At 58.4% G+C, this 26,464-nt stretch overlaps 1 protein-coding gene across 2 annotated transcripts; it reads right to left on the bottom strand.

Moving 5' to 3' along the window:
- Positions 1-190: 190 nt before the first annotated feature.
- B4GALNT4 (beta-1,4-N-acetyl-galactosaminyltransferase 4) lies at positions 191-24,949 on the bottom strand. 2 transcript variants are annotated; one of them, XM_068683696.1, is made up of 20 exons: positions 24,567-24,949; positions 14,248-14,360; positions 12,644-12,751; positions 12,162-12,257; positions 11,766-11,856; positions 11,327-11,427; positions 10,869-10,936; positions 10,485-10,563; positions 8,706-8,772; positions 6,951-7,094; positions 6,572-6,681; positions 6,144-6,244; positions 5,816-5,898; positions 3,901-5,101; positions 2,819-3,126; positions 2,368-2,521; positions 2,145-2,217; positions 1,884-2,037; positions 1,446-1,572; positions 191-1,223 (listed from the first exon to the last, which is right to left on the bottom strand). In XM_068683696.1, exons 1-20 carry the CDS (start codon positions 24,715-24,717, stop codon positions 1,109-1,111), a joined length of 3,444 nt encoding a protein of 1,147 aa, XP_068539797.1. In that variant the 5' UTR covers positions 24,718-24,949; the 3' UTR covers positions 191-1,108. The 2 variants fall into 2 exon arrangements, with proteins under 2 accessions (XP_068539797.1, XP_068539798.1); XM_068683697.1 differs by lacking the exon at positions 24,567-24,949 and adding an exon at positions 23,068-23,444.
- Positions 24,950-26,464: the final 1,515 nt, after the last annotated feature.

Below are 26,464 nucleotides of genomic sequence, written 5' to 3' on the forward strand. Positions count from 1 at the left end.
GTGTGGGGTGGAGGCTCCCCAATCTCCCTGCAAGCCCGGGCGTGCATCAAAGGCACCCGGCTGCCTCCTCCTCCTCCTCCCCCCTTTTTCTGCACGTTGCCACCCAAAAGAGCAGATCCTCACCCCGTATCCAGCCTCCTCCTGCTCTGCCTCGAGGTGCAGGGTGACATGGGGCTGGGAGGGAAGGAAATCCCAGCCAAGACATTGATTTTATTTTTTAAGAATTAAAAAAAAAAAAGAAAAAAAAACAACGAACAAACAAACAAACAAAAAAAACAACAGACAGAACTTCCTGAAAACAGCTTCCTACCTCATAATTTCACAGAAATTAGCTTGGAAACGTTGTTTGCTCTCCCCTGCTCCCGATACCTGCTTCGGGCTCTGCCCTTTCCCCCCCCCCACAGCCCACCCTCCCGGGCCTAAGCATCGCCAGCTCGTCCTGCTTGAGGGGGTCCAGGAAGGGGCTCTGCCCCTGCCCCAGCCACCCACAGCAGTGGGGGCAAAGCTGAGCCCTCTTCTCCCCTCCAAGCCTGCCTCTGGGGATCCCGCTGGCCTTGGACCCCCACCCTGAAGGTATCTGCTCCAGCAGCCCCCCTGCAGAAGCTTGGCACTGGCATTTTGGGGGGATGCAGAGTGGGCACCGCCTGCGAGCTTGGGTACTGCGTTTCTGGGTACCGCTTTTTTGGGTACCCTTTTCTGGATACCTCTTTTTTGGGTACCTTTTTTTGGGGGGTACCTCTTTTTTGGGGTACCTCTTTCCCACCTCCAGCATCGCCGGCGCAGCACAGCCCCAGGGCTCAGCCCGGAGGCTTCGCCCCTCCTGACAGCAGGATGCCCGTCGCCCCAGCGCTAATGAGTTAATAAATTCGTTTCTGACTAAGAAATTAGACCCTTAAGAAAAAAACCACAAGCCCGCTTTCGCCCACCCACCCCCCGTTCCCCGTATCGCCCCCCCAAAGTAACTGCGGTTCGTTGAGAGATCCTGGTGGCAGCGAGTGCCCTCCGTGCCAGCACCGGTGGCCACGGGCAGGGGTTGGGGACAGCCAGGTGGCGGCGGTGGTGGCCGACCTCTGGTGGGGCCTGGCAGCTGCAGGCCGGGCTCGGGGCGCTAGTCCTTGGGCGGCTTCTTGCTGCGGGTGTTCCACATGCCGCGCTTGGAGTGGTAGTAGTGGTAAAAGTTCCTGAGACGTAAGCGCTCCACCTCCAGCCCGCTCTGAAGGACCCTGCAGCCGGACAGAGGGACAAACGCTCAGGGAAAAGGAGGGCACGGACACAGCTGGGGGCGCCCCAAAGCCAGGTTGTGGCCTTGGGAAGCTGAACACCTCCTCGGAGGTGGCTCCAAGGTGCAGGTGACACAACCTGCCCATGGGAAGAGCACAAAGCAGAGCAGAGGCCAGCCATGCCCATAGGGGAGGGTTCAGGGGTCCCGGTGCCCCCATCCTCACCTGTCCAGGAGCTCCCAGTCCTCCCCGCCCCAACGGTCCCTGAACTCCTCTGTGTTCATCCCTCCGACGCGGTCGAAGTCTGACTTGTAGATGCCGAAGAGGCCAAAGCCATTCACCTCCCAGTAACCTGTGGGGGAGAGCAGCGGGACCCCCGCCCCGCCAAACCATCACCCTGGGGTGCTCCCTGTGACTCGCTGAGCCCCAGCCATGGGAGCACCCCCATTTCATCCACCCCTTTCCACCACGGGTCTGTCCCCACCACTGCCACCTCCTGCTGTGGGTGGTTCACAGGGTGACACCACAGCTTTTGGAGCACCCTTGGGCTCCAAACTCTGTCTCACCAAAGCAGACCACACTCATCCTCTCACATCACCGAGCACGGCTGTAACCCACGCAATCCTGGGGCACACGGGGGGCATCGCCCAGGGGACCGCTCACCGTTGGGCTCCCGCGGGGAGCTGCCGCAGCTCAGCCTCATGACGATGGGCGCGTAGGCCAGCTTCCCCTCCACGCAGTGCTTTCGGATGCTGTCCAGGATGTTGGCAGGGAAGTGGATGTGCAGGTCGCACAGGAACACGATGCTGTGCCCGTCCTGCAGCGGGGGGACAAGACGCGGCCATGAGGCTCGTGGACAAACAGCCCCAAGCCCCCACCAGAAGCCACAAGGGAGGGGAGCAGCGGTTGCTACCCCCAGCTCACCTCAACCATGTCCACGCCAGCCTGGAGCCCAGCTGAGCGCTCAAAGTTGCCCATGCGCCGCAGGTACTGGTAGCTGGGGAGAGAGCCCAGGGCAGTCAGCGTTGGTGATAGAAGGGGACACAAGGGAGAGGGACTGAGAATAGCAGCGAGGATTGGCCCTGTGAGCCTCGTGAGGACCACGGTGGGACGTGGATGGGGTTCTGGGGTCTTTGGGGTAGGTTACCGGGGCAGCTTGGCATCCTGCAGGGCTTTCTCGACGTCCATGTCATCGCTGTCAAAGTCCACCAGGATGACGTTGAAGTTGGCGTCCTTGGTAGCCTCGTACAGACCGGCCATGTCTGAGATGAACTGCTGGACCCAGCGCGCTTGGTTCTTCACTGCCAGGCACAACCACAGAAGTCTCTCAGACCTCGGGATCCCAGCAATGGAAGTCCCAAGAGCACGCCCAACCACATCAACACCCCATCTCACGAGACCAGATAACCTCAGCATCGCTATGGACCTGGCCTCCTGAGACAGCCCTGCTCAGTGGTTGCCCAAGACCCCAGAAAACATGCTCGGCCCTACCATGGTCATGGGGATGTCCCTACACCCCTCTGCCCAACACAGCCACGGTTCATACCCTCTTGGCTGCCAGCACACCCTTGGGCCAGCCACCTCCTTCTGTCACCTACCAGGTACCACGAAGTGCACCATGATGTCCTGCTTCCAGCTGAGCTGCAGGGGCTGGCACAGGATGGGTTTGCCATACAAGACGCTCCAGGCGCTGGGCTGGGGCTCGGTGGCCCCCAGGGCTGGCCCCTCGGGGTTGGTCTCGGCACTGTCGTCCTGCTTGCCGTGGTGCAGGAGGACATAGACGTACTCAGAGAGCCGCACCGTGCGCTGGCCCCGCTCCGCCAGCTCCAGCTCCAGCAGGTAGCGGTTCCCTCGGGCCGTGTCCCGGCGCTTCTCCACGTTGACGATCCGCAGAAGGGTGTAGATGCTGCAGGGAGAGGAGAAGCAGCTGAAGCCACCGCGGCCACGAGCTCTTCTCCCCGTGCTTGAGGGGCTGGGCTGAACCTGCTATCACCTAAACACCTTCTACAACTCAGTAACATGTCTGTCCACATGGGGAGCAGTGGGTATTGTTTACCTGGGCTTCAGCAACATGTTTGATGCTGTTTCCCACAGCCTTCTACTAGACAAACTGCCAAGACGCAGACTGGACAGGTGGGCTGTAAGATGGGCCAGCAGGTTGCACTCAGAGGATGCTGAGCAATGACTTTTACTCAGGCTAAAGAACCTGAGTGAAGTCTGGAGGAGTTGGGTCTGTTGACCCTGGGGGGACCTCATCACAATATTCCAGTTCTTAAAGGGCAGCTACAAGGAGGACCAGGGCTCTCTCTTCCCTAGGAGCCAACATCAAGACAAGGTACAGCAGACACAAGCTGCATCAGGAGAGGTTCTGTCTTGATATAAGCCAATTCTTTTTTTTTTTTTTTTACAGTGAGAACAACCACTCACTGGAACAACCTGCCCAGGAACACGGTAGCATCCCCACCACCAGAGGTTTTCAAGATGTGACTGGAAAGGGTGGCACGCAATCCCATCTAGGTTCCTTTTTCCCTCCCCACAGGTTGGGCCCGATGATCTTCCAAGGTCCCTTCCAACCTCCATGACTCTAACCCAACGTCGGGATCCCCCAAGTCCCAAAAAGCCAAAAGGGGCAAAAAGGCAGGTCCCCCCACCTCCCTCCCGTCCCCTGCTGCCTCCCTACCCGCCGTTCTTCTCGTTGAGCTTCTCCATGTACTGGGCCACCACGTCGACCACCTCGCTCTCGCTCAGCTGCAGGTTGCCCGAGACGTTGCAGCGCAGGTCGTTCCAGTCGGATCTCAGGAGCTCGAAGTCCACTGAGCTGACGCTGAACGTCCTCTGCCAGTTGATGGAGTCCTCCAGCCAGCTCTGCGGCAGCTCTGCCGTCTCGTAGCTGTAGTCCGAGACCTCCTCCTCTTCCTCCTCCTCCTGGCCCTTTCCCTCCTGCTGGGATGCTGTCAGCTCCGACATCTTCAGAAAGGATGTCACCCTCGTCCCCACCTCAGAGGAGTTGTAATCGGTGGTGGCAGCCACCCTGCCCGGGGCAGCAGTCGTGTCCTCGTGGGTCTCCCGGCTGAAGATCCCCTCGGCCCCCAGTTCTTCCCATTTGTTCACCCGCTCCCACCTCCTGCTTCCCATCCACGTGCTCTTCCTCCTGGCCGCGTCTCTTTCTTTGGAGATGTTGCTCAAGAGCCAAGGGGTCCGGTGGCCGGGGACTGCTCGGAGCTTGCTGGAGGTGATGGGATGCCTCTGAGGGGTCCTGGAGCGAAGGTGCACTTTCTTCAGAGGCTTTGGGTACAGGAAGATGCTGGGGAAGGCAGGCTCCTGGGCAGGGGTTTTGCGCTTGCCCATCTGCAGCCTGGTCACGTACACCTTCTCCTGGGTTTTCTGTTTTTTTTTGTCCTTCTTGGGCGACACAGGCTTGTTGGGACCTGGTGTTTTGGCTCTGCCACCAAAGATGGGAACAGAGAAGTGGGGTTGGAGGCTCAGGGTCCCAGCATGCTTGGAGGATGCCAGCAGCCCTAGTTCATCTTCCTTGCCCTCGCTGGGCTCCTGGGGTAGCCACTGGAGCATCCTCCCATTGACTCGCTCCTGCATGGGTCCTGTAGCCCCATAGCCATGGGGACCCTCAGGGGTGGCTGCAGGGCTGGGGGTAGCCAGGGGCACGCTCCACCTTCCCATGCCCGCCTCATCCTGCACCTGGTCCTGCTTGTGGCGAAAGCTGTAGTACTCCAGCTCGTCCCCATAATCCCTGGTGATCGGCAGGATCTCCTTCTTTTTGGCTCTGGTTACCAGCTCGAGGTTTTTCTTGGCTTCAGGAGGTGGGTCGGTAGGCTCAGGGCTGTCTGCTCCATCCTCCTCCTCCTCATCGTCCTCAAGAAAATCTAGGGAGCAAAGCCAGAGGTAAATACCCGGAGGGTTCAGGCCATTCTGCAGCACGATGGCTCAAGACGAGCAGGCAAAGCTCGTCTCCCTAAGGAGGACAAACCTGAAAACTGCCCCGAGGTGAGGGAGACTGAGGTGGCAGGTGCTGAGTGATGCACGCCAAGAACAGGGGTGAGAGACTCTGCTAATTAACCCCTCCAAACCTCGGCTAATTAACCCCTCTGAATCCTGGCACTACTCCCATTTCACCTGGGAACAAACCGAGCCTGCACCAAGAGCAGGGCAGGCTCTGAAAAAAAATTGATTCCCCCCAGGAATCCCTGCCTGCACGGGCATCCCCAAAGTCCACACTGGGCCCAGCTCAGAGAGATCAAGCCGATGCTGAATCAAGCCCAGGTGATGCTAATAACAGAAGAGGAGAGGCAGAGCAATCGGATAATTAAATAGTGGGCTTGTGGGACAAGAGGGGGAAAAACCACGCCGGTCTCCTCTTACAGATGCTGCAGGCACATCTGCTTTCAGCCAGGGAGATGCGGCTTCAAAAAGCAGGGAGGGTGAACCCCTGAGCCCCCAGCAGCAGCACATCACCGGAGGCATCCCGATACGCTGCCTCTCGCAGCAGGTGGGCTGGTGGGTCAGGATGCCAGGTGCTCAGCCCCGTGCCAAGCTGCTGAGAGATGCCCGAAAGCTGCCAGCGGGCGGGCATGACTCACTGTCTGGGCTGAGGAAGAGAAACGCTCGCTGGCGTGGGTCCTCCTCTTCCTCATCCATCTTCATGTACTTATAAAAACCAAACCTGGGAGACGGAGATGAAAGATGAGGTCCTGCAGATAAGGGAGGGGTGCTCGCGGGCGGGCGGGTGCATGCTGCCTCGCACACACACACATGGGTGCATGGGGGAACGTCCCCAGCCACAGCCCAGCTCCGGGATGGGAGCTGGGACCCCAAACCCAGCCCAGGAGCCCACGAGATGGGGCAGGAGCCAGTCTGGAGGTGGCTTTTTGCTGGGGACAGGGTTTGGGGTCACGGCCCGACACTTACTTCTCCAGGTAGAGCGGGGACTCCCGATAGAAGCACTTGTTCTCGGTCTCCATGTGAGTGAGGCGCGTGAAGTCGTTGGGGTACACGAAGGAGAGGTAGACCTGGGGAGCCGAGCACACGGCCGTCACCCCTGCGCAGGGTGGGCTCACTCTGAGGACGTGGGGGACGGGTGGGGGGCACCCCAACAGCCAGGAGACCTCAGCTCCAGCCCAGCACCACAAACACACTGTGGGGTGCTCATTTCGGGCCCCCTCAGGTCAAGAGGGGGAAGCTCAGCCTGACCCTCCCGATGGGGACAGCTCCTGGAGTTTAACCAGGTGGACGCGGCCCTGCCAAGCCAAACCCCGAAACGAGGGCAGGAGCTTTGGCAGGTGTCCTGTGGGAGCGTGACCCCATTCCTCCCACAGGTGTCGGGGAGAGACACTTACGAATTGCAGGCCCTGGTAGCGGGCGATGGGGAAGTCCTTCACCACGTAGGTGGGGCTGTAGGCACAGGGCACCAGCACATTCTCCACTCGGGACGGCTCTATCGCAGGGGCTGAAGAGAGGCAGCTGCAGCTCAGCCCCAAGCCTGTGCCCTTCCACCCCTGCAGCCCCCTCCCACGTTACAGTTTGTAGCCCAGACCCTCCCAAATCGCCCCCTGCAGAGCTGTCCTTCACCCTCGAGACAGGCAGAAGGCAGGGGAGATGCTCTAGGTACCTGGGGCAGCCAGGTCCTGCCTTTTTCATTGAATCACAGGATGGTTTGGGTTGGAAGGGACCTAAGAAGTCATGGAGCAGCGCACGGACCCGGTCCCAGGCACTTACTGAGGAAGAAGGTGTCCCTGGGGTCGGGCTTCAGCATGTCAGCCCCATGCTCGTCCTGCTGGGCCTCCCAGAGGTAGCTCCCGCTGTGGCTGGCCAGGGACTGCGGGATGTGCTCCACGTGGTTCATCTTCAGGGACGACTCGTCTGCGGGGAGCGAGGGCAGAGCCTGAACCCCATGGACACCCACCGCAGGGTTCGCCCTCCAGCCTCCGAGCACCATCTCACCTTCCCTAAGGAGCTGGCAGCATCCTCCAAGGTGGCACGTCCCAGCCTCTGCCCCCATCCCACCTGGAGGGCTCAGGGGATTGGGGATTCCCCCTCCTGTCCCCATTTGTTCACCCAGGACACAGTGTGGGAGAGGGGAGCCCTGGGGACCCTCCTGTGACTGTGGGGGGAACCCGGCTGAGCCCCAGTGCTCAGTGCCAGTTCCTGTGTCCCCCCTCGCCCAGCAGGGACACAAGGTTTGTGCCCCCCAAAAGGAGACACACACACATGCTCTGCGACCCCAAATTGATGGTGGTCCTCCCTGGGAACAGCACATCCCACAGATTCCCAGCTCCTGCAGAGCCAAGGAGCCTGCACCAGCGCAAACCCAGCTCTTTCAGCCCTCTCCCGGCCTTGCAGACCCTGTGACTAATCAGCCTGATAATTACTGACGTCAGCTAATGACACGAAGGGACAGGGTACGGCTGATCTCAGCCGGGAGCCCCAGCTCTGATTACAGCATCGCTCGCCACAAACACCAGGGATGGCAGCACTCGGAGGCTTCGGCTCCCAAGGACACGGGAATTAAGCCACCAGCGCTCTTCCCCTTCAAGCTGCAGGTAAACACACCGCGAGCTTGTTTGTGCCCTTTCTTCTATTTAAGGCTTCATGTAACACGTTGTCCTTGGCTGTTAAGCAGCCCCCAGAGCGCCCAAGGGGAGGTCACCGTGCTCTGGCCACCTCGGTCCCACACAGAGCCGCCTGTCCCTAGCACCCAAGGGTGCCCTGCAAGGCAACGGGCAGGTTCCAAAGCCAGCAACACCAAAACCTCTGCTTTTTGCTGGGAAGTGTGGGGAGACGTGGGACACGTTGCCTCGGATCAACAGACCCAGGGCTCCCCGTACAGCAAACTAAGGTCGGGCTGCAGCCCCTGGAAAAGGCTGGAGCAAGGAAAAGGGAAAATCTTTTGGAGGAACCCCAAGGAGAGGGACCTCCCGCGTGGCTTGGCTTTTCCCTGGGATGCTGCTGGGCTCCAAAGGGAGCTCGGAGGCAGGAGGGTGCCAACACTGACGGATAGTGGCTGGGGGGAATTTATCTCAGCCTCATCCATCTCCTGGGCACCAGCATCAGCGGCTCAGCCCCCTCCATCCCTCTTCTCCCCGCTGATCCCCGTGCGCTGCCCGTCCTGTGGCCTCATCAAAAACCTTCGAGGGCATGTTTGATGACCGGCTCTTAAGCACGGTGAGTGCAAGACCCATCTATCAAGAGCTTTCTTGCTGCCAGGCCGGGGAAGGGGCAGGAAGCAGAAGATCTATAGATTTAATTAACCCCCCTGCCATCCATCCCCACCCAGACGACAGCTCCTCATAACTCAGGGCCGGGCCGAGGAGCTGAGCTGCTCGCCGAGGAACCAGGTCTATTTAGCAGGGTGGAGGCTGAAGTGCAGCAGCCACGGGAGCTGCGTTTCCGTGGCGTATCACCTCCAACATCCCGTTTTTGGGAGGGCCACGGAGCAGTGGGGTACTCGGGGAGGTCCCGGGCGGTCCTTACCTGTGTACAGAGAGATGTAGGAGGAGTCGATCACCTCGAACTTCAAGCTGGGAAGGAAAACTCGCCACTAGGAAAAGAAGGACAGGAAGGATCAGTGGGAGGATGGGTCCTCATCCACCCTCAGCTCCCAGGAATTCTTCTGCATCGTTCCCAGCCCCAACCCTGCAGGGGTGGAAGGAGAGGTAGGGCTGACCCTACACAGCTCCAGACCCATCTCCTGCCTTCAACCCAAGGTGGTCTGGGCTTATTCCTTGGGTGGCTGGAGAGGACAAGGCTCCCTGAGGTGGGACAGAGCATCTCATGCTACCTCCTGGCTGGGACTGCCACATATCCCAGTTATTTGTGGTCCTTCCAGGCCAGGCAGGACACATCCAGCCCTGCTTCAGCAGCAGCCTCTTCACCAGCATCAACAACATCACAGGGGCAGCACAAACATGGGCAGTGCCTTGGCAGGGCAGGGACAACGTCAAGGATCAAGACCGTGACCAAAGCCCTAAAATACCCTGACCCCAAAAGCACATCCTCCTTCCTCTGTCTCTCCCCAGGGCTGCAAAACGCCGGTGGTGAGGACCACAACCCACACCAGCCACCGCAGGAAACCAGCACAGGCCAAAGCGGGTCACGAAGCAACCCGCTGCAAATTCCTGCTGCTTTCTTCACGACTCGTTTCAGCGCAGCTTAAGCTGATTTGGGGCACGTCGAGTGTGCATTGACTTACGAGGGTCTTCCCAGCTGCCTGCACCGATGTGACTACATGTTAAAAGCATGCCTTCAGATGGATTCGAGCCTTCGTCCAGACAAGCCTTTAAGTTCCCCCAGGGAGAGATGCATTAGGGTCCTTTTTTGTTGTTGTTTCTTTGCAACCATCTGCGAGGCTTCCCTCCCTCCAGCAAAAAAATGCCTTCCCCACCCCCCACCCCCCCCATTTGTTTTTCACATCAGAAATCCAGATCTTATCAGCGCTGGATGCACTGGGACCGGAGCCCTCGGAGGGTGAGGTTGAGAGGTGGGGAGGAGAGAGGCGAGGAAGGGGAGTTGTCAGCCTCTCTCTGATGCTTTGCTGGCACAAGTCTGACAGCAGTGATTAATGGCTGTTTGGGAGAAAGGAAACCTTGGCAAAAGAGCCGACATCTTCCCCTCCCAAAAAAAAAAAAAAAAGCCCAAGCTCCTGAGATGTACGCTTCAGGGCTGCGCAGGCAAGGCAGGCAAGTTCAGATTTGAAGCTCCTGGTATCTCCAAAAGGAGGGGGGAGGAAGAAAAAAGGGACCCAAAGTAACAAGGGGGGCTGACAGCTCAAGGTGACAGTCACAGACAGTCCTGGATCAGACCTGTGGCTGTCCCGATCTTACCCACGGTCTGAGCTCCCCCAAAAAGGGACCTTTCCTATTTTTCCAGCCCAATTGTCTTCTGCACAGAGCAAGAGGGAATGGGAGGGGATGGGACTGGCTGTGCAGCGCTGGTGTCTGACCACCACTGCAGCCCAGAGCAGCGTCGCTCTGTTAGAATCCATTACAGGAGGTCCAGGGGCACAAATGAGGGATGACGGGGTCTTTAGGTCCCTAAAGGCCGTCAACACACAGGGATCGGACAAGCTGGGAGAAAAGCGTGTGTAGGAACAGCCCAGGTGAGCAAGTCCCAGCTCTGCTCCAAACCAAGGGGAAATCCTGGCTTTCCTTCGGGGTAAAGCACTTGAAGGCACACCAGGAAAAGCCCCGTTAATGGCTTTGATGACATGATGAAATGAAGCTGGGAGGAGGAGCACAGGGAGCATTTACTCACCCCAACCTCCACGTGGTCCGAACCTCGGTCGTCTTGCTTATGGAGCAGCTCGAAATAGTAGCGCCTGGATGACATGAGGCTGTGTAAGAAGAGAAAAGGCTGCTTAGGAAATACACCTGCTACTGCTTCCAGTACGATGAGGAGCCCCAGGACCCTCGGGGCCAGAGGAGCTCTCTGGAAGCTGCCCTTGCTCACGTGTGGCTAAACATCTTGGGGTGGGGAGAAAGGCACCGTGAGCAGGATATCTGCTGACCAACTCGACTGTGGAGAAGCCATATAAGAACTCCTGGTCCCCACCTCATAGAGCCCAACACATCTGAGTGGTGTTTTTTTGGGGGAAGGGGCTGTGGAGGAAGAGCTGGTCAGGGTCAGGGCGCAGCTTACCGCAGAGGCTTGGAGACCTGTGAGCTGAACTTGGTGAACTCCCCCGGGGCCGTCCACTCGGTGCCCAGCTGGGGGAAGGAAAAAAGAGCGTGTGAGAACCGCGGGGCCAAGCAGGCATGAGCCCAAATTCAGACAGGCAGCAAGGAGCAATCCTGAGATGGAGAAGAAGCCAGGCTGAGATGGCCTGGCACTTCCCAGAAGGACGAAGCAGCAGCAGAAGCTGCCTCTGGCAAAGTCACCCACGGACTCTGCTTGCTCCTTTTAAGAGCCGCTGCAGCAGAGGGACTTGTCAAAGGGAGATTTTGTGGTGGGGTTCGGTCCTATGGGTTTGAGACGCCGTTAGCTGAGTACTGGGGATCCCCACAGCACAGTCAGGCAGGACATTAGCATGCTGGAAACGAGAGGCACCCCAAGGGAGGAGCTGCCCTCAGCAGGAGCTCAAGGACAACGGTGCGTACCTTGCCCACAAACGCAGCCAGCCGGGAGTTGGATGGGCTCTCGTCAGAGCTGAGCCAGAACTCCGAGTTGTCATCTGATGCCACGGAAAACTGGAAATCCCCTGGGGAGAGCGGAGGAGAAGGTCACCACAGAGGGATACAGCAGTCCTGGCAGCCTGGGATGGGTGCTTGAAGGTGACAGCTTCTCCTTGTGACCCAAGGAAACAGGGGGATGGATGGGCAGAGGCAACAGGCTGGCCCAGACCCCACGCTGTGCTCTCCTGGGTGGGATCAGGGCTTTGTCTCCGCTCAAAACAACCACGGAAAAGGGTCTTTGCCTCAAAGGGGCAAGCCAGGGGATTTGGGACTCCCTTCTGTCCTCATATGGTCCAAGAAGGGGGGAGGAGGCAACTTCTCCACATCACAGCAGGGGGAGAAGAGGCCAAGCTCCATCACTCACCATCCTTGAAGGGGTGGATGTAGCCAAAAATCCTCAGCCCGTAGTTCTTCCACTTGGGCGACACGGCCAGCTTCTTCACTGTGGTGCGGGTCTGGGGACACGAAAGCACCCACGGTTCATGCCTTGTACCACCACCACCCGCCCCTTGTCCTCTTGGGGTCTCGTACCCCTAAAACCAGAGGGGACACGGCGGTCCCATCGCCACCCAGATCCCTCCAACTCAGCTCTGGAGCTTGGCTGGCTCCAACAGGAATGACCTGCCTGAACAGGACCCAAAACCTGAAGGCTTAGGTCTCGGGGAAGGGCCAGGCTCACAGCAAGGGGAGATGAAGCAGCGCCCAGAGAGGGACGAGCAACCCCCCTCTCCCACCCACCTCCTTTGGGTCTGGGACTCACGTGGGGAAAGAGTGGAAAATGGAGGTTCTTCCTCAGGTGCCTCACGGCTCCTCCGCACCAGTCTTCGAAGACGTGCAGGTTTGCCTTCCCTTTGTACTGCGGGAGGAGAGTGCCAGGGAAGAGGGGGAGAGGTAACAGGACAGCGTCAGGGAAGGCTGAAATGTGGACGCCCACGGGCTGTCACCCACGCTAACAACCAAGAGAAAGGCTGATCCCCAGCCCTGTGCCAGCCCCATGGTCACAGCGCCGAACCCCAGCAGATAATCCTCCTCCTGCTGCTCTGACAGCATCCTTCGGCTCCCAAGCAGGCTCATAAAAGGGCTGATTCCCTTATGGGTATGGCAGCAAAAGCTCAGCTCCATCATCACCCATCCCACTGGCACCAGAAGGCTGGGTGGAGGGGACCACGCGATGCTCCCACATCCCTGGACAGCAGGGTTGTGGCTGTGCTCCCCCTCCACCATCACCTCCTGCCTGCATACCTGTTCATCCCAGGGCAAAGCCTGCTTCGTCAGGTTGAGTTTAGGGTGTCTGGTGGCTCGGTCGGACCACGAGCCCCTGGAAAGCCAGCCATCCAAATCCTGTGCGTCCTGCCAAGGAAGCAGGAGAGGGAGGTGAGAGGCACAGGGCATCAGGGCCAGCCCGCTGCAGGAGGAGGCCCCCCTACACATAAACGTCTCATTTGGGATGTCAAGTGTTTCCAAACCGAGGGGAAAGCTTTCCAGGATAAATGCAAAGGAAAGCAGAGCACCCCAGCACAGAAAAATATTGGCGAGGCGTCCCAGGGAGCAGGGCTTCAAAAATGTTCCAGCTAAACTCATTTCCCATCCTCTGTCGAAAGTGCTCCTGCTCCTAAACAGCACGCCTTCTGTGCGTCCAAAACGCTTGGCCGGTCCTACAGGCTCCTGGAAAGGGAGTGTTTGGGGCTTTGTTTCCAAAAGAGCAGAATAATGCTGGGCAATAATGCAACCAGTGCATCTGCGCCTCCCTGCTCCCCTCTTCCTTTAAGGGGGATTAGGTTAATCCCATCACTCGCGTCTCACAATTTAGAAGGGATTAGGGGAACAGTCGCTTGCCGAAAAAGTGGCACAGAAGAGCCGTGTGCTTTCGGAGCTTCCCCTGCACTAACACTGGCAGAGGCCAGAGCAAACAGATGAGCCTGAGATAAGGAAGGACAGGAAGGGATGAGCGACACGGAGCCAAAACGTCACCCTTCAGCCCCAGTGCCCTCCAAGCAGGGACACGCTGTGTGGGCAGTGAGGCTGCCTGACCCCAGAGGACTCCCAGTCCCCTGTGGACTTGGATGGGGAAGGAAAGACAGTGCCATCCCCCCCAGAATAGGAGCCACGTGTCCCCAAAACCAGCAGCAAGAACCACAGTGCCGGCAAAGCCCAGCCCGTTAAGATGCACAGCGCCAAGGAAATAATTAGCAAAGTTTGCCTAAATGAGCTCATTACCATCCCGGAGGAGGGGAGCGATGCCCTTGGAAGGCATTATTAGGGAGGAGGCGTAATCGTGCTCCCTGGGAAAGCCAGGATGCAATTACAGAGCAGCCTCACCAGAACACCCCAGCATCGGGGCCAGGGTGTCCTGCACACGGGAACAGGGAAAACAGCAAAATTAAAAAAAAAAAGACCAAAACTAAAGTATCGGTGGTGCCAACAGCAAGATCCACACTGATGCCTGGCACACGCTTGAAGCGCAGTGGGAGTAAAGTTTCCCATCTTTGCTTTTAAGCTGTAGCTGTTGCTCTGGATTCAGGGAGCCTCTTCGATGCCTCTCCAGGCATCCAACCTGCTCCGAAGCATCTCTGGCACGCAGCGAAGGGCTGCTCTTTTGGTAAGCAACAGGGCTTGCTGTCCCCATCCCGAGAGCCACAACAGGACCTGGGGCTAAGGAACAGGGAAGATAAGGAGGGGACAGCCCACATGGCTTCACTAAGGGCAGATCGTGCCTGACAAAGCTGGTGGCCCCTCCATCCTTGGAGCCCTCTGCTCTGCTTGGCCAGGTGCTGAGCCAGGGACTCGGGACAGGGATCTCGGCCGGTCCCACCCCACCCCAGACACGTTACGGCTCCCATTGCCACCTGCTCCTCCTCGCGGCTCTCACTGGAGTCCTCGGCCTTCCCCCGCCGTGCTGATGCCTGGGCCGACGCCGGCCGCCTGCCGGGGTCCGTCACCTCCGCCAGCCGCTCTCCATCTGCAACACCAACAGGGAAGCGGTGACACCACGGCCACCCCCCTCATCACAGGTCCCGCTGGCATCCCTCACCCTGACAGGCTGTGGGTGCCCCATCCCTGGAGGTGTTCAAGGACCGCTTGGACGAGGCCCTGGGCAGCCTGATCTAGCAGGTGGCATCCCTGCCCATGGCAGGGGGTTGGGACTGGGTGATGTTTGAGGTCCCTTCCAACCAGAGCCATCCTACGACCCCACCACAACAAGATGTTCCTGGGCTTTCCTGAAGCCACCTCCTGGCCCTGGGGCAGGGATGGACGGGGTGACAGTGAGGCGGGTTCTGGCTGCAATTCCCTTTGTGGCATTCGTGTCCTAAGCAGCTTGCGGTGGCTCGCCAGCATCAGGTTTAATTACTCCTCTCACAGCCCTTTGACGTAACAGATGGGATAAGCTCCCGTGGGACCTCGGCTGCCTGTCCAGCTACGGGGACAGCGCTGAGCTCTGCCGTGAATTAAACTCAATCCAAGCATGGCGTGGAAAATAAAAGCGCAGAACATCCTGAGGTGGGAGGTACCCACGAGGATCGCCAAGGCCAAATCCTGACTCCACACAAGGCAACCAAAGAGCCAAGCCATCTAGGAGCACTGCCCAAACGCTTAAACACCGGCATGCCTGGGGCCATAACCACGTCCATGGGCAGCCTGTTCTGGTGCTTGACCACTCTCTCAGTGAAGATCCTTTTCCTAATACCCACTAGAAACCTCCTCTGATGTATCTTCAAGCAATCCCCTCGCATCCCACCACCAGAGAAAAGCGGTCAGCACCCCTTCTGCGCCCCCCACCATGGGGACACGGCGGGCAGCCAGGGGGTCTCCTCTTCTCCAAGCTGAACCAAACAAGCATCCTCAGCTGCTCCTCGTAAGCCGTGCCCCCTGGGCCTTTCACCACTTCTGCTGCCCTCCATTGGGCACACTAATATTTTTATACCCTTCTGAAGTCATGGAGCCCAAAACATCACACAGCCTGTGCGTGCAGCCCAGGTGGGATGCTCCCATCTATCCAGCTCTCTCCGAAGGGCCTCCCTACCCTCAAGGGAACCAACAGCTCTTCTTAATTTAGCATCATCTGCAAACTTGCTTAGTTTAGGACTCAACCCACGTCCCAGCACTCTGATGTAACCGGAGAGAAACCAGCCCAGCCTGCCCCATGGGCTGTGCATGGGACAAGGACAGGCCCCAGCCCTCCTCCCGCAGGTCCCCAGCTCTCCTGGGGCATCCCACACCTCTGAGCTCACCACACTGACCCCCTTTCCCCCCCAAAAAAAATCTCTCCCAATATATCTTCCTGCCTGCCAACACCAAGCTGAAGGGAAAGAAGGGATCCTACACCCACCGAGGGAGCTTGGGGACCCACTGCAGATGGCTTCGTTACCAAGTGCTGCGATAATTAGCGCCAGCCTACGGGCTCCCCTCTGCAGCTTGCACTGATCTTCCTCAGCTGCCAGGGAGGGTTCGCATTAAAACGCCTTCGCTTCGCAGTGTGAAAATAATCTGCTTCCCCCAAAATAACAGAGCAGACTTGAAAACTGCATTAGCTATCTCCGGGAGGGGCGGCAAACCCCCTTCACTCACCACAACAGATGGATTCCTGCGAAACTTTTAAACAAGCATGAAGGACCCCAAAACCAGCACGGCAGCCCCCCAATGACCACAGCGGGGTTCCCCCTTACCAACCACCCCGCACCCTGGTGAGAAACCCCCTCGGGGAGCCCAAAACACCATGAGCAGAGACAGGTCCTCACGGAGAGCAGAAGGAGCGGGGTGGGGGGCACCGAGATGCCCCCCACTCTCCATCCCCTCATCTGGCAGCCCCGGGGGGCTCGTCCCTACCCGAGCCCATTAGCATTCAGGCGGCCGCGCAGCCCACGTCTCCTTGGAGATGGCGGCACAAATCCCGTCCCCAGCGCAGCGCGGGAACAGGAAATTAAGCTCTAAAGCCCCCTTATTCTGCTCTCAGCCATTATTCAGCCCTGGCAGCCTCGGCTGTCTCCTGGCAGCTCCCTCCCACGTCTTCAGACATGCATCGCTCCTCCTGCGACCCCACCGAGGCCGAGATGGGGAGCGTCGCGGGGGGGAAAGCGAGCAGGTCCAGCTCTGCAGACCCTTCCCGTTCCCATACATACTCTCCGGGATGACCTGAGCCAGCTGCAGGACACGGAGGCATGAGGCTGTGCCCTTGCATTCGCTGCACGGATGCTGCCCCCAGTTTGGGGTCTGGTATACGAGGAATTGGGGAAATTGGAGCAAGGTTAGCAGAAACGCACGCAGAGAAAGAGAAGTCACCACACGGAGGCAGGCACCTGCCTCTACCCCACGCAAAGCAGAGTCTGAGATGCAAAAATTCAATTTTGGCCATGCAAAACCAGCCAGGGTGAGGTCGGTCACCGAGCACACCATCGTCACCTCCCCCAGCAAGACAGCCGTGGAGCAGGAGGCACCGCTGCTCCTACATCCCCCAGCCTTACGGTCCTCTACGGGAACACCACGGCAAGAGATGCTCTTGCCAATGAATTCACTCATATCCCAGCCCTGCCACTACAAATTCATTAGGGCAGGGCTAATTGCGCCTGCAAGCTTTTGGAAAAACCCTCTCTTCTCAGCAGGGATAGGGAAGCAAGCGTGTGCTCAGAGAGGTGGCCACATCCCAGGAGGAGGAAAAGCGCCAGGAAAGCCTTGGAAAAAGGTTTCCGCGACAATGTTTGTTCTTCTGCAATTCAAATATGGGGTAGGAAAGTCAAGGACAGGCTTTGGCCCAAAAAATAAGTGCAAATCAGCCTGGCTGCAGCATGTGGGAACTGAAAATGAGCACCCCCCCTTGAGAAAGGGAGGGAAAGGCCAGCATCTCGTACCAGCCAGCAGCGGGTCGGGAAGGAAAAGGCTGCCCGAGATGGAGCCCGTCAGCACGGGAGCGAAGGTCCGTCCCCGGGGGATGAGCCAGACCTCTGGTTTTTCACGATGGCAGCCACACAAACCCGCTTCATGCCGCTCCGGCCAGCCGGGACTGTGGCGCACAGAGGCCCTTTCAAGCTGCCAATTCCTGCCTTCCTCTTCCCCTCCTGCTCCGCCGGCGGCACGCGGCTGGCTCACCCCGAACACAGCCCCTTTCTTCGGGCAGGCTCCGGAGCTGGGATTTCTCCTGCTGCCTTGGTTCGAGGCCAACCCTGCCAGCTCGGGGGGAGATGCCCCTCGGTGATGCTTTCTCCCTAATCGTTCCCAAGGTGGTGCTGAGAGCTCGCTCTGCTCTTCCCCACCCAGAGGAGTCTCCGGGGATAAAGGCAAAGCCAGCGAGCTCAGCTGCCCATCCCCGAATCCAGCAAGCCAAGCTCCCCATCCCATCCCCTCCAGCTCTTTCCATGTCCCTCACACAGATGGGAGATGCTGCAAGAGGGCTCGCAACCAGGCACTCGCCACCCCGCTGGATGCAAAATCAGGGATGGATATAAAACCCTCCCCACTTCTCCTCCAGCCCCAGCCAGGCTCGTGCAAGCCATCTCCCTCCTCCCCGCTGTCATTATCAGCATCCCCAGGCAACGCCAAGAAAGAACAGAAGAGCAGCCCTCGCCTCCAAAGCAGAGGGTGCTGGAAGCCTGGCCCCAAAGAGGGGACAAAGGCACTGGCGAGCCTCATTGTTCGGCTCCTGGCCCCACTCCACAGCAAAGCCCAGAGGCCACAGCGAGGATAAAAGGCATAAAAGGCTCCTAGGAGATGCTGCTGTTCGGGGAGGAGCATCCCCTCCTCTCCTCTCCCTTCCCCTAAGCAAACCCCAACTGGGCACTGCCAGCAAGACGAAAAGCGAAGCGCCCCAGCACCAAATTTCCAAGCACATCAACCAGGTGGGATTTGGGACACAAATGGGTGATTTGCCATCACGTTCCCCCCAAGCCTTTGCCTGGTTGCTCCTCTCGCTGCTCATCCCCTCCTAGCAAGGTGCTGGTGAAGATACAGGTGAGGTGCTTGGGGCCAGGGAGAGCTGGGAAATGAGGACAGTCAAGCAAGATATTGAATTTGCACCGAAGCCCCCCAAAATCTTGTGCTAAAAAACAGAACAGAATTTGTAAATGCCACCACTGAGCCTCCAGGGTTTGGTTTCCCAGGCTGCACAGTACCCACAGGGGGGCACAGAGGGATTTGGGGTTTGGCTGCCCCCCAAAAAGCCAGCAGCACTAGCGGTGCAGGATGTTCCAGCTGCCCCGATGAGCAAACCACGAGCGGAGTGATGCAAATGGGGATGGAGAGATGTTGCTGGGTGCTCCCAACCGAGAAATCTCCCCAGAGGCAAGCATCTGCTCTTGTCTTCCTCTTTCTGCCGAGCCGGAGATGCTAAAGCAAGCTGGATCTTACTCCAAGCCAACCACCAGCAGCCCCTCCACCATCTGCCCCCGAAATATCGGCAGACCGGGCTGCACCAGTTGCAAAACCATCTCGGTGTCTTCAGAGCTGCATCCTTACAGCCCGACCCTCCTGGCAAAGAGATGCACAGAGGCAGCAGCTCGACTCACACACAAAAAAGTGCGAAACAATCGGGATGGAGATGTAACAACAGCCCTGCGGTCTAACCAAGGCTATAGACGGAGTTTTACTGCTTACAGAAACCCAAGCCCTGGGTTTGCTGCTCCTTGGCATCCCAAAGCTGCTCCCAGCACACTGGTGATGGGGTGAGATGCAGGAGCATGCACTGAGGGCCAGGTTTTGGGTACACTCAGTACCTGACCTCCCATCTTTTGAGGCTGAAACCCCTCGGCGAGATCTGCGCACGTCCTTTTCTCCTCCAGAGGCTGTGTGCTGACCTCGGAATTTTTGGGGTGTTTTTGAGCTCCCTGAGCTCAGGAAGGGACTGGCACAAAGCTCTCCCAGCCCCGCCACCCCTCTCCAGGGGAGCCTGGCCTCCCCGAGGTGCCATCCCAGCGGATAATTACCAACAGCTCGGTGCTCGCCGCCGCCACGCAGCCTCTGAGTCAGCAGCCAGCAGCGCGAGCTTCCCCCACTGCCGGGCTGCCAAGCAGTTACAATCAGAGTCAATGCTGCAAACTCCTCCCCAGGCCACAAAAAACATCGGTGCATCTGTCCAGGAGGCTGGGATAAGGCAGGGGACCGCATGTGGCATCCCAAGGAGGGGCACGGAGCAGTGCCCGGGCAGGGATATTTCCCCTGGCACCGCTGCTCCTGGCAGCTTTGCTCGTGCCACGGGAGATGGTAATGGGCTGGACCTGCAGCACCTTCCTCTGCTCATCGGTGGTTTCTCAGAGCTCATCAGGCTCCAAAACATCAACGCCTCAAACAGGCAGCCCCACATCCCCGTGCTTGGCCCCGAATCCTTCTGGGCACCCAGTGCTCCCCAGCTCCCACCTCCCTGCACCTGTGTCGGTCTCCATCCTCCCGGTCTCCATCCTCCTGTTTCATTTCATTTGGCACCAGCCCCAAAGCACCCCACTGTGGCCAGCACCTGTGTTACGTCCTCCCCGTCCTCCCCCAGGAACTTCCAGCAGCCTTGGGTGCTTTTGAACCTTTCCTTTGCTTTTAAATTAAATTTGAGAGGGCACGGAGGGGGGTGCCAGGCTGGTGGCCAGGCTGGGGACATCCCCACAGTGGGGATGTGGGCAGACACAGAGGAGATGGATGGTGACCCCAGCATCATCACCCCACAGCAAAAAGGAGACTTCAAACGAAGCCTGGAGACAAACAAGTCAGGAAGAAATTCATTTTTAGCAAAAGCCCACATTAAAGAGACTGAGGAGTATTTTTTGTTGGGTTCTTTAATGTCTTTTTTTTTTTCTCTTTTTTTTTTTTTTTTTATATAAAGGACTCGAGCTGTTGGAAGAGGTGATGCATCCCCCCTGCTGTGCAAAACGGTGCTGGGGAGGACCAGGACCCTGCAGAGCTACAGGGATGCTCCAGCACCCGCTGCACCACGTCCCAACCCAGCCAGACACTGGGCACCAGTTCCTCCCCCCCTCATTTGGGGTCTCACCTGCTCAGGGTACCCACACCAGGGACCCTTCATAGGATATCCTTTATATACAGCTCCTTTAAAGGACCCTTTAGAGGATAAAAGGCATCCTAAAGGAGCATCACCTGTCACGGCTCAGGATGCAGAGGGGATGCTGAGCCCCATCCCTGACAGCTTTGGGGTTTCTGCTGAGGCAGGAGCCATAAATGTGAGCTCTCAGCCCCCTCCCAGACATCACAAAGGGGAAGCAAGAGGACTGTTTGGATAAATTAGGCGTAGACCATCATTTCACTTCATTACCAAGCCTTGCAGTCGTCCCCACCCCGTTTTAAGGAGCAGCTCAGTGCTCACCCAGGGCAGAGGTGCCCAGGGCGGCTCAGAGCCGTGCTGCCACGTTTCCGAGCCACACGCCAGCTCGTTTTCCAGCCCCAAAGCCCCGAGACAGCCCCAGCCTACCCAGGACAGGGCTCGCTTGTCTGCCTGCCTCCTCCTCCTCCCCTTCCAGCAGCTCTTGGCAGGGCAGGAGCGGGTACAAAGAGCCGATTCAGGGCAGTGGGGCCGCAGTGAGGAGGGAAAGGGCTCCCTGGGGGAGGCCCAGGGGATAGCACGGAGGGGAAGACAGCGGCTCTGGGGACAGCAGCTGCCATCCGCCGCTCTCATCACCGCTGCCCTTCCACAAGGGCGACCGAGCCTTTTCAAAGGGCTTTTTCCAATCCTCTCCCCTACCTGCACCTCTGGAGAAGGGAAATAAAGCCACCCAGCTTCACAAGTGTGCCAGCCTTCCAATTAAAAAAATAAAAATAAAAAAAAGCACATCATGAACCAAGGAGATGTGCTTGGGATGCTGCACGTCAGCCTGAATTCACTCCTTCCTGCTGTCCCTAGGGGCACAGGCGAGGACGGGGCATGGGGTGTGCAGGCAGCGATGCTCGCAGCTCCTCCTGAAGCGTGGTGCTCCCCGCTTCATACGGAGGTGGGAATTGCTCCAGCATCCAGCAGGGCCCCACAAGGTTCAGGGCAGCTCGGCCAGCAGCTGGGCAGCTCGTGAGGTTCAGCAAGGCCAAGCGCAAGCACTTGCACCCAGCCTGTGCCAGAGTTGTCAGAGCAAGCTGGAAGACCACCTCTATGAAAAGGGGCTGAGAGAGCTGGGCACACTCAGCCTGGTAAAGAGATGGCTCTGGGGAGACCTCATGGCAGCCTTTTCGTACTTAAAGGGGGCTCTTTAGAAAGATGGATAGGATGAGGGTTTAAAATTGTAGATTTAGAATGGAGGTAAGAAAGAAATCCTTCGCTCTGAGGGCACTGAGGCGCTGAGCAGGCTGCCCCGAGGAGTTTCAGGTGCCCCGTTGCTGGATGAGCTCAAAGCTGGGTTGGACGGGGCTTTGGGCAACCTGGTCTGGTGGAAGGTGTCCTGCCTACAGCATGGGGGCTGGACTAGCAGGTCTTTTAGGTCCCTTCCAACCCCAAACATTGTGATTTACAATCTCAGCACCCTCCAAACCAGCACCGTCTCTGCTCACAGCATTTTGGGGAGTTCTCGGGGCCACCCCGCACACCAAAACACACACACAGCAGCCACCATCTCACCCCGTAAAAAGCCCTGCTAGCTTTCCCTCCCTGTTTTGGCTTTGGATAGAGCCATCGCCCTCCTCCAACAAACATCCCACACCTGCTGCAGGACCCTCCCAAAACCAGGATCCCAGCACATCTGCTGCTCCTTTGGCACCAGCAAGAGCCCTGCGCATGCGATCGCTGCTCCAGCGAGGTGGCAGCCAGGGAGCAGGACCAGCCAAGCACCCCTGCTAAGAGCTATTTTAAATGTCTACTGTATTTTTTTTTTGTCTATTCTTCCCCTTTTTTCATTTTATTTTTTTTTTCCTTTCCACCTGGCACGCAAGCATTTCCACCCCATTGACTCGGTGCGGTTTCCAGCCGGGAGAACACTGTAATGGTCTCATTATTTCAGATGAGGAATCTGTGTGTTAAATTAGGCAGAGAAGGGTAATTATCTACTTGTGGGAGATAAGGAGAAGGGGGGTATTTTTTTTTATCAGGGACACGATGTCAGCATGGTTCCCAGCTAAGTCCCCAGCCACGCTGCTCCAGCTCCTTGTGTGAGTGCATGCCAGGCCACTGAACCCCATGAACCCCCCAAAAATCCCCCCCACGTGCTCAGACCCCCTCCACACACACCTCTTGGCCTTGCCCACCCCTACCTTGCCCCCAACAGAGCTGCCAGGAAGACTCACATCCCGCACCTTCAGCTTCCAGAAAGCCCGTGGGCTCTGTGCCACTTGGTTTAACGAGTAATTAACCCTTTCAAGCACCTCCTGCTGGCTGACGCAAGCCAGGCAGCATCCTCTGAGGCAGGCTGAGAGGTCTTGGGCACCCTTTGGTTCTCTTGGGCACAGCTCCCCAGCCACCTCTCCCACTCCAGGGACAAGCGTCCCCCAAATCCCCAAAGGCTGTGGGGCTGGGGACACCTCTAAGCTCGGAAGATCAGGTACCAGCTGTGCCAAAAGCTGTTTTCCCCCAGTTTTTAGGCAGCCACATCCCCAAATGCTGGGTCTGAATCTCTGCCACGTACACCACGGTGTGGATCAAGCCCAGAGCCCAGCAGCAAGCCCCAGAGCACCGTCCTCACCCAGCACCTCCAAACCCATTTCTCCTCACACAGCCCTACGAGCGTTCCCCCTGCTGCAATCTCCAGGCTCTTTTTCCCCACCTTTCTCCCCCAAAACGAGGATCCCACCAGCAGCTCGTCTTTTCAGCTGCAGCACGACTGCAGGGCTTTCTGCCAGGAGCCAGGGCACGGCGATGCATCTCGCTGCTACAGCACACAGCATCCCCTCGCCCCCTGAGCACCGTAACAGGCCAGCAGGGATATGGGGCACGTACAGGAGGCAGCAGGGGAGAGCAGGAGCAGGCACCCACCGGGTTCAGCACCCTAAAACACAGCCAGGGAACGTGCTTTTGCTCTGAGCATTCTCCTCAGAGAAAAGGAAAACCTCACCCAGAGGGACTACAATGGACAGACAGCCGAGCTTGCCACCCCGCACCATCTGCCAGTCCCAAAAGAGGACTTTTCTGCCCTAAAAGATATCGGGCAGCCTCTTTGGGGTTAGACTTCTGTAATTTGGGGGTTTCCCGATGAGCCTGATCCTGCAGCGGAAAAAAGAAAACAAGCAGCGCTCCCCGCAAGTGCTCCTCAGAGATGATGCCCAAGCAAATCTCATTTCCTGCTCCTCTTATTGGCGTTATCCCGATTGCACCGGTGGGGCTTGAAAATCTGCAGGATCATGCTGCTCCTGCGGTCAGAAACTTTGGGTTTAGCAGCTGAGAGACTTCACCAGCCTCAACCTGCTCAGAAAAGTCATTTCGCCCCTCTACGAGCACCAACTCCTTATTCCTTTCCTATGATTTTAGGGCACAAAGCATTTTAAAAAATAATAAGATGGGAGACAGGTTCTTCCTGCGAGCCCATCGGAAACATTTCAAACTCAAGTTTTGGCCCACCTGGCAAATATTTTGTGCGGTTTCACACCAGGCAAACAGCCCAACAAGGTCTGCAAGGCAGAAAGCCGGGGGTCCATCAACATAAAGCCCCTCACCCCACCGCTCCCCTGGGGCTAAGCTTTTGGGGGAGCACAGCACCAGGCCCTCGGGACTGGCCGTGCTACAGCCTCCCACATCCCTTCCCAGGTGGAAAAGGCGTTTGGGGGTTTCTGGGGGGGGTCCCCATGGAGGGGATGGGGATGCTCCGGGGACAGGGACCTGCACCAGCGCCTGGGTGCTCCTGGTTTTACGGCCGGCTTTCTTTTGTTAGCACGGAGGAGAAGCAAATGGCTGGGAAGAGAGGTGGGAAACCCTCAAGGAAAGAAAATAATGGAGCAATAAATTTAAAAAATAATAAATAATAAAAATAATAGAAATTATAATAATAATAATAGAAATAATAATAATGATGAAAATAATAGAAAAATAATAATAAAATGAAATTAATAAATAATAATAATAGTAAAAGCCCCGAGGGATTCTCGGCTCCCTCCCGACTCCCTCCGGAGGGTGTGGGGCTACGGATGGAGGTGACACCGCCTGTAGGGGAAATGTGGGATGGATGGGGCAAGCGGGGAGACACCGGGAGGAGGAATGAACGCCCACCAGTGGGTCCCGGTGATCCCAAGGGAGGGGTCCCGGGGGATATGGGGGGGGGGGGGGGGTTACCTCTGCCGTAGGCGAAGGGGATGCGGAGGGCGCGCCCCTGGCGCACCAGGCTGATGTGGAGGTAGGTGAACCAGACGGCGAAGGTGAGCAGCGCCAGCAGCAGCAGCAGCTTCAGCTGCTTGCGGATCTTCTTCACCGGGAGCCGCGGCATCACCGCCCGCCGCCGCCCCTCCTCCTCCTCCTCCTCCTCCTCCTCCTCCCGGTGTCTCTCTCCCCTGCCAGCCGCCCACCGCGCCCCCAGCCCCCCGCCGCCGCCTAACCCCGGCCCCTCGGGCCCCCGGCAGCCGCTAGGGGCCGGCAGCGGGGCAGGGGGGGCGGCGGCGGGGCTCGGCAGCCCCCGGCCCCCCGGAGCATCGCCGCCGCCCCGTGGCGCCGGGACCGGCGGGCGGGGGATGAATGGGGCGGCCGTGGGAACGCGGGGAGGGGGCGCCACGGATGAGCGACGGCGCCGCCGGCCAATCGCAGCCCGCGCCGCCCGCGGCTCGCCCAATGGGAGAGGAGAGGGGGCGGGTTTGGGGGGCCCGGGGAGAGGCCACGGGGGGACGTGGGGGGGGGCGGCTCGGCTCTGCCGGGCCCTGGGGGGAAGGGAAGGGGTGGGGAGGGGGAGGATGGGGAGGGGGCACGGAGCCGAGGGGAGGGGGGCTCGGGATGGGGGCTGCGGCTGGACGGACCCCCGGGGGTCGCGGATTTCCCCCCCCGCCGTGCGGTGGTACGGCCTGCAGGCTGCGGGGGGGAGGGGGGAGCACGGGGGTGGGGGAAGGAATAGGGGGGAGCCGGGACGCAGGCACCAGCCCCATCCCATCCCCATCCCATCCCCATTCCATCTGTCCCCATCCCCATCTCCATCCCCATCCCATTCCATCTCGGTCCCCATCCCATCCTCATCCCCGTCTCCATCCCCATCCCTGTCCCATCCTCATCCCATCCCCAACTCCATCCTCATTCCCATCCCATCCCTATCCCAATTCCATCCCCATCCCATTCCATCTCTGTCCCCATACCATCTTCATCCCTATCCCCATCCCTGTCCCATCCTCATCCCATCCCCATCTCCATCCTCATCCCCATCCCATCCCCGTGCTCGTCCCGTCCCCATCCCCATCCCATCCCCAACTCCATCCCCACCCCATTCCATCTCTGTTCCTGTCCCCATCCCATCCCATCCCCATCCCATCTCCATCCCCATCCCAATCCTTGTCCCAGTCCCAGCCCCGCGCGGTCCCACTGCCACCTACCGGCAGCTCCTGCAGGCTCGGCCCCCCCGTGTCACCAAAACCTCTCCCACCGGAGTTCCCCCAGTCCAAACTCTGCCAAAATATAACGATGGAGCTCATAATGCCCGTGGTGACGATGGCCATCACACCCGGCACCGGGGGAGCCAGCCCCAAGTCACTTCACTGCTGCAGAGGCAGCATTTTGGGGGCAGGATGGTTTTTTTTTTATTATTTATTTATTTATTTTTCTTCCTTTCTGCTTTGCAGCTTGGAGCAGCAGCTCCTCCTCCATGGAGCGTGGGGCTGGGAATGAAATGGGGGGAGAAAGCGCGGTGATAAGAAAAAAAAATAAAAATCCTAACATCCGCAGCTGGGGAAACTAGAGGGCACCCGCGCTCCAGGCTGCGTTTTCCCGCTCAGCTGGCGAGCAGATGTGGAAGGTTAATTGGCTCGTAATTAAACCTATTAGGCAACCATGCGGTACGTGACATGGGGAGCTCGGCTGGCCCGACTGTCCCAATGGCCACAGCAGACGTGTCCCTCCAGACATTAAGGAAAGTCAGGTTTTTGTTCCCAATGAGCGGCACCCTCCGGCCTCCCCCATTTCCCCAGGGGCCAAAGCGGAGCTTGGATCCCTGGCCAAGATCTCAGCCCTCCAAAGGGCTGCGTGGCACAAGGTGACAG

This window comes from Anas acuta, chromosome 5 (assembly GCF_963932015.1).
Source record: "Anas acuta chromosome 5, bAnaAcu1.1, whole genome shotgun sequence".
Taxonomy (NCBI): domain Eukaryota; kingdom Metazoa; phylum Chordata; class Aves; order Anseriformes; family Anatidae; genus Anas; species Anas acuta.

Bases quoted from the DNA above. Each gene is read 5' to 3' on its own strand.
- B4GALNT4 (XM_068683696.1), bottom strand. From the start codon at position 24,717: ATGCCGCGGCTCCCGGTGAAGAAGATCCGCAAGCAGCTGAAGCTGCTG. The intron at 12,258-12,643 runs GTATGCAGGCAG...CTCCTCCCGCAG, and splicing joins CTTTGCCCTGGGATGAACAG to TACAAAGGGAAGGCAAACCT. The intron at 3,127-3,900 runs GTAGGGAGGCAG...CTCTCCCTGCAG, and splicing joins CTCAACGAGAAGAACGGCGG to CATCTACACCCTTCTGCGGA.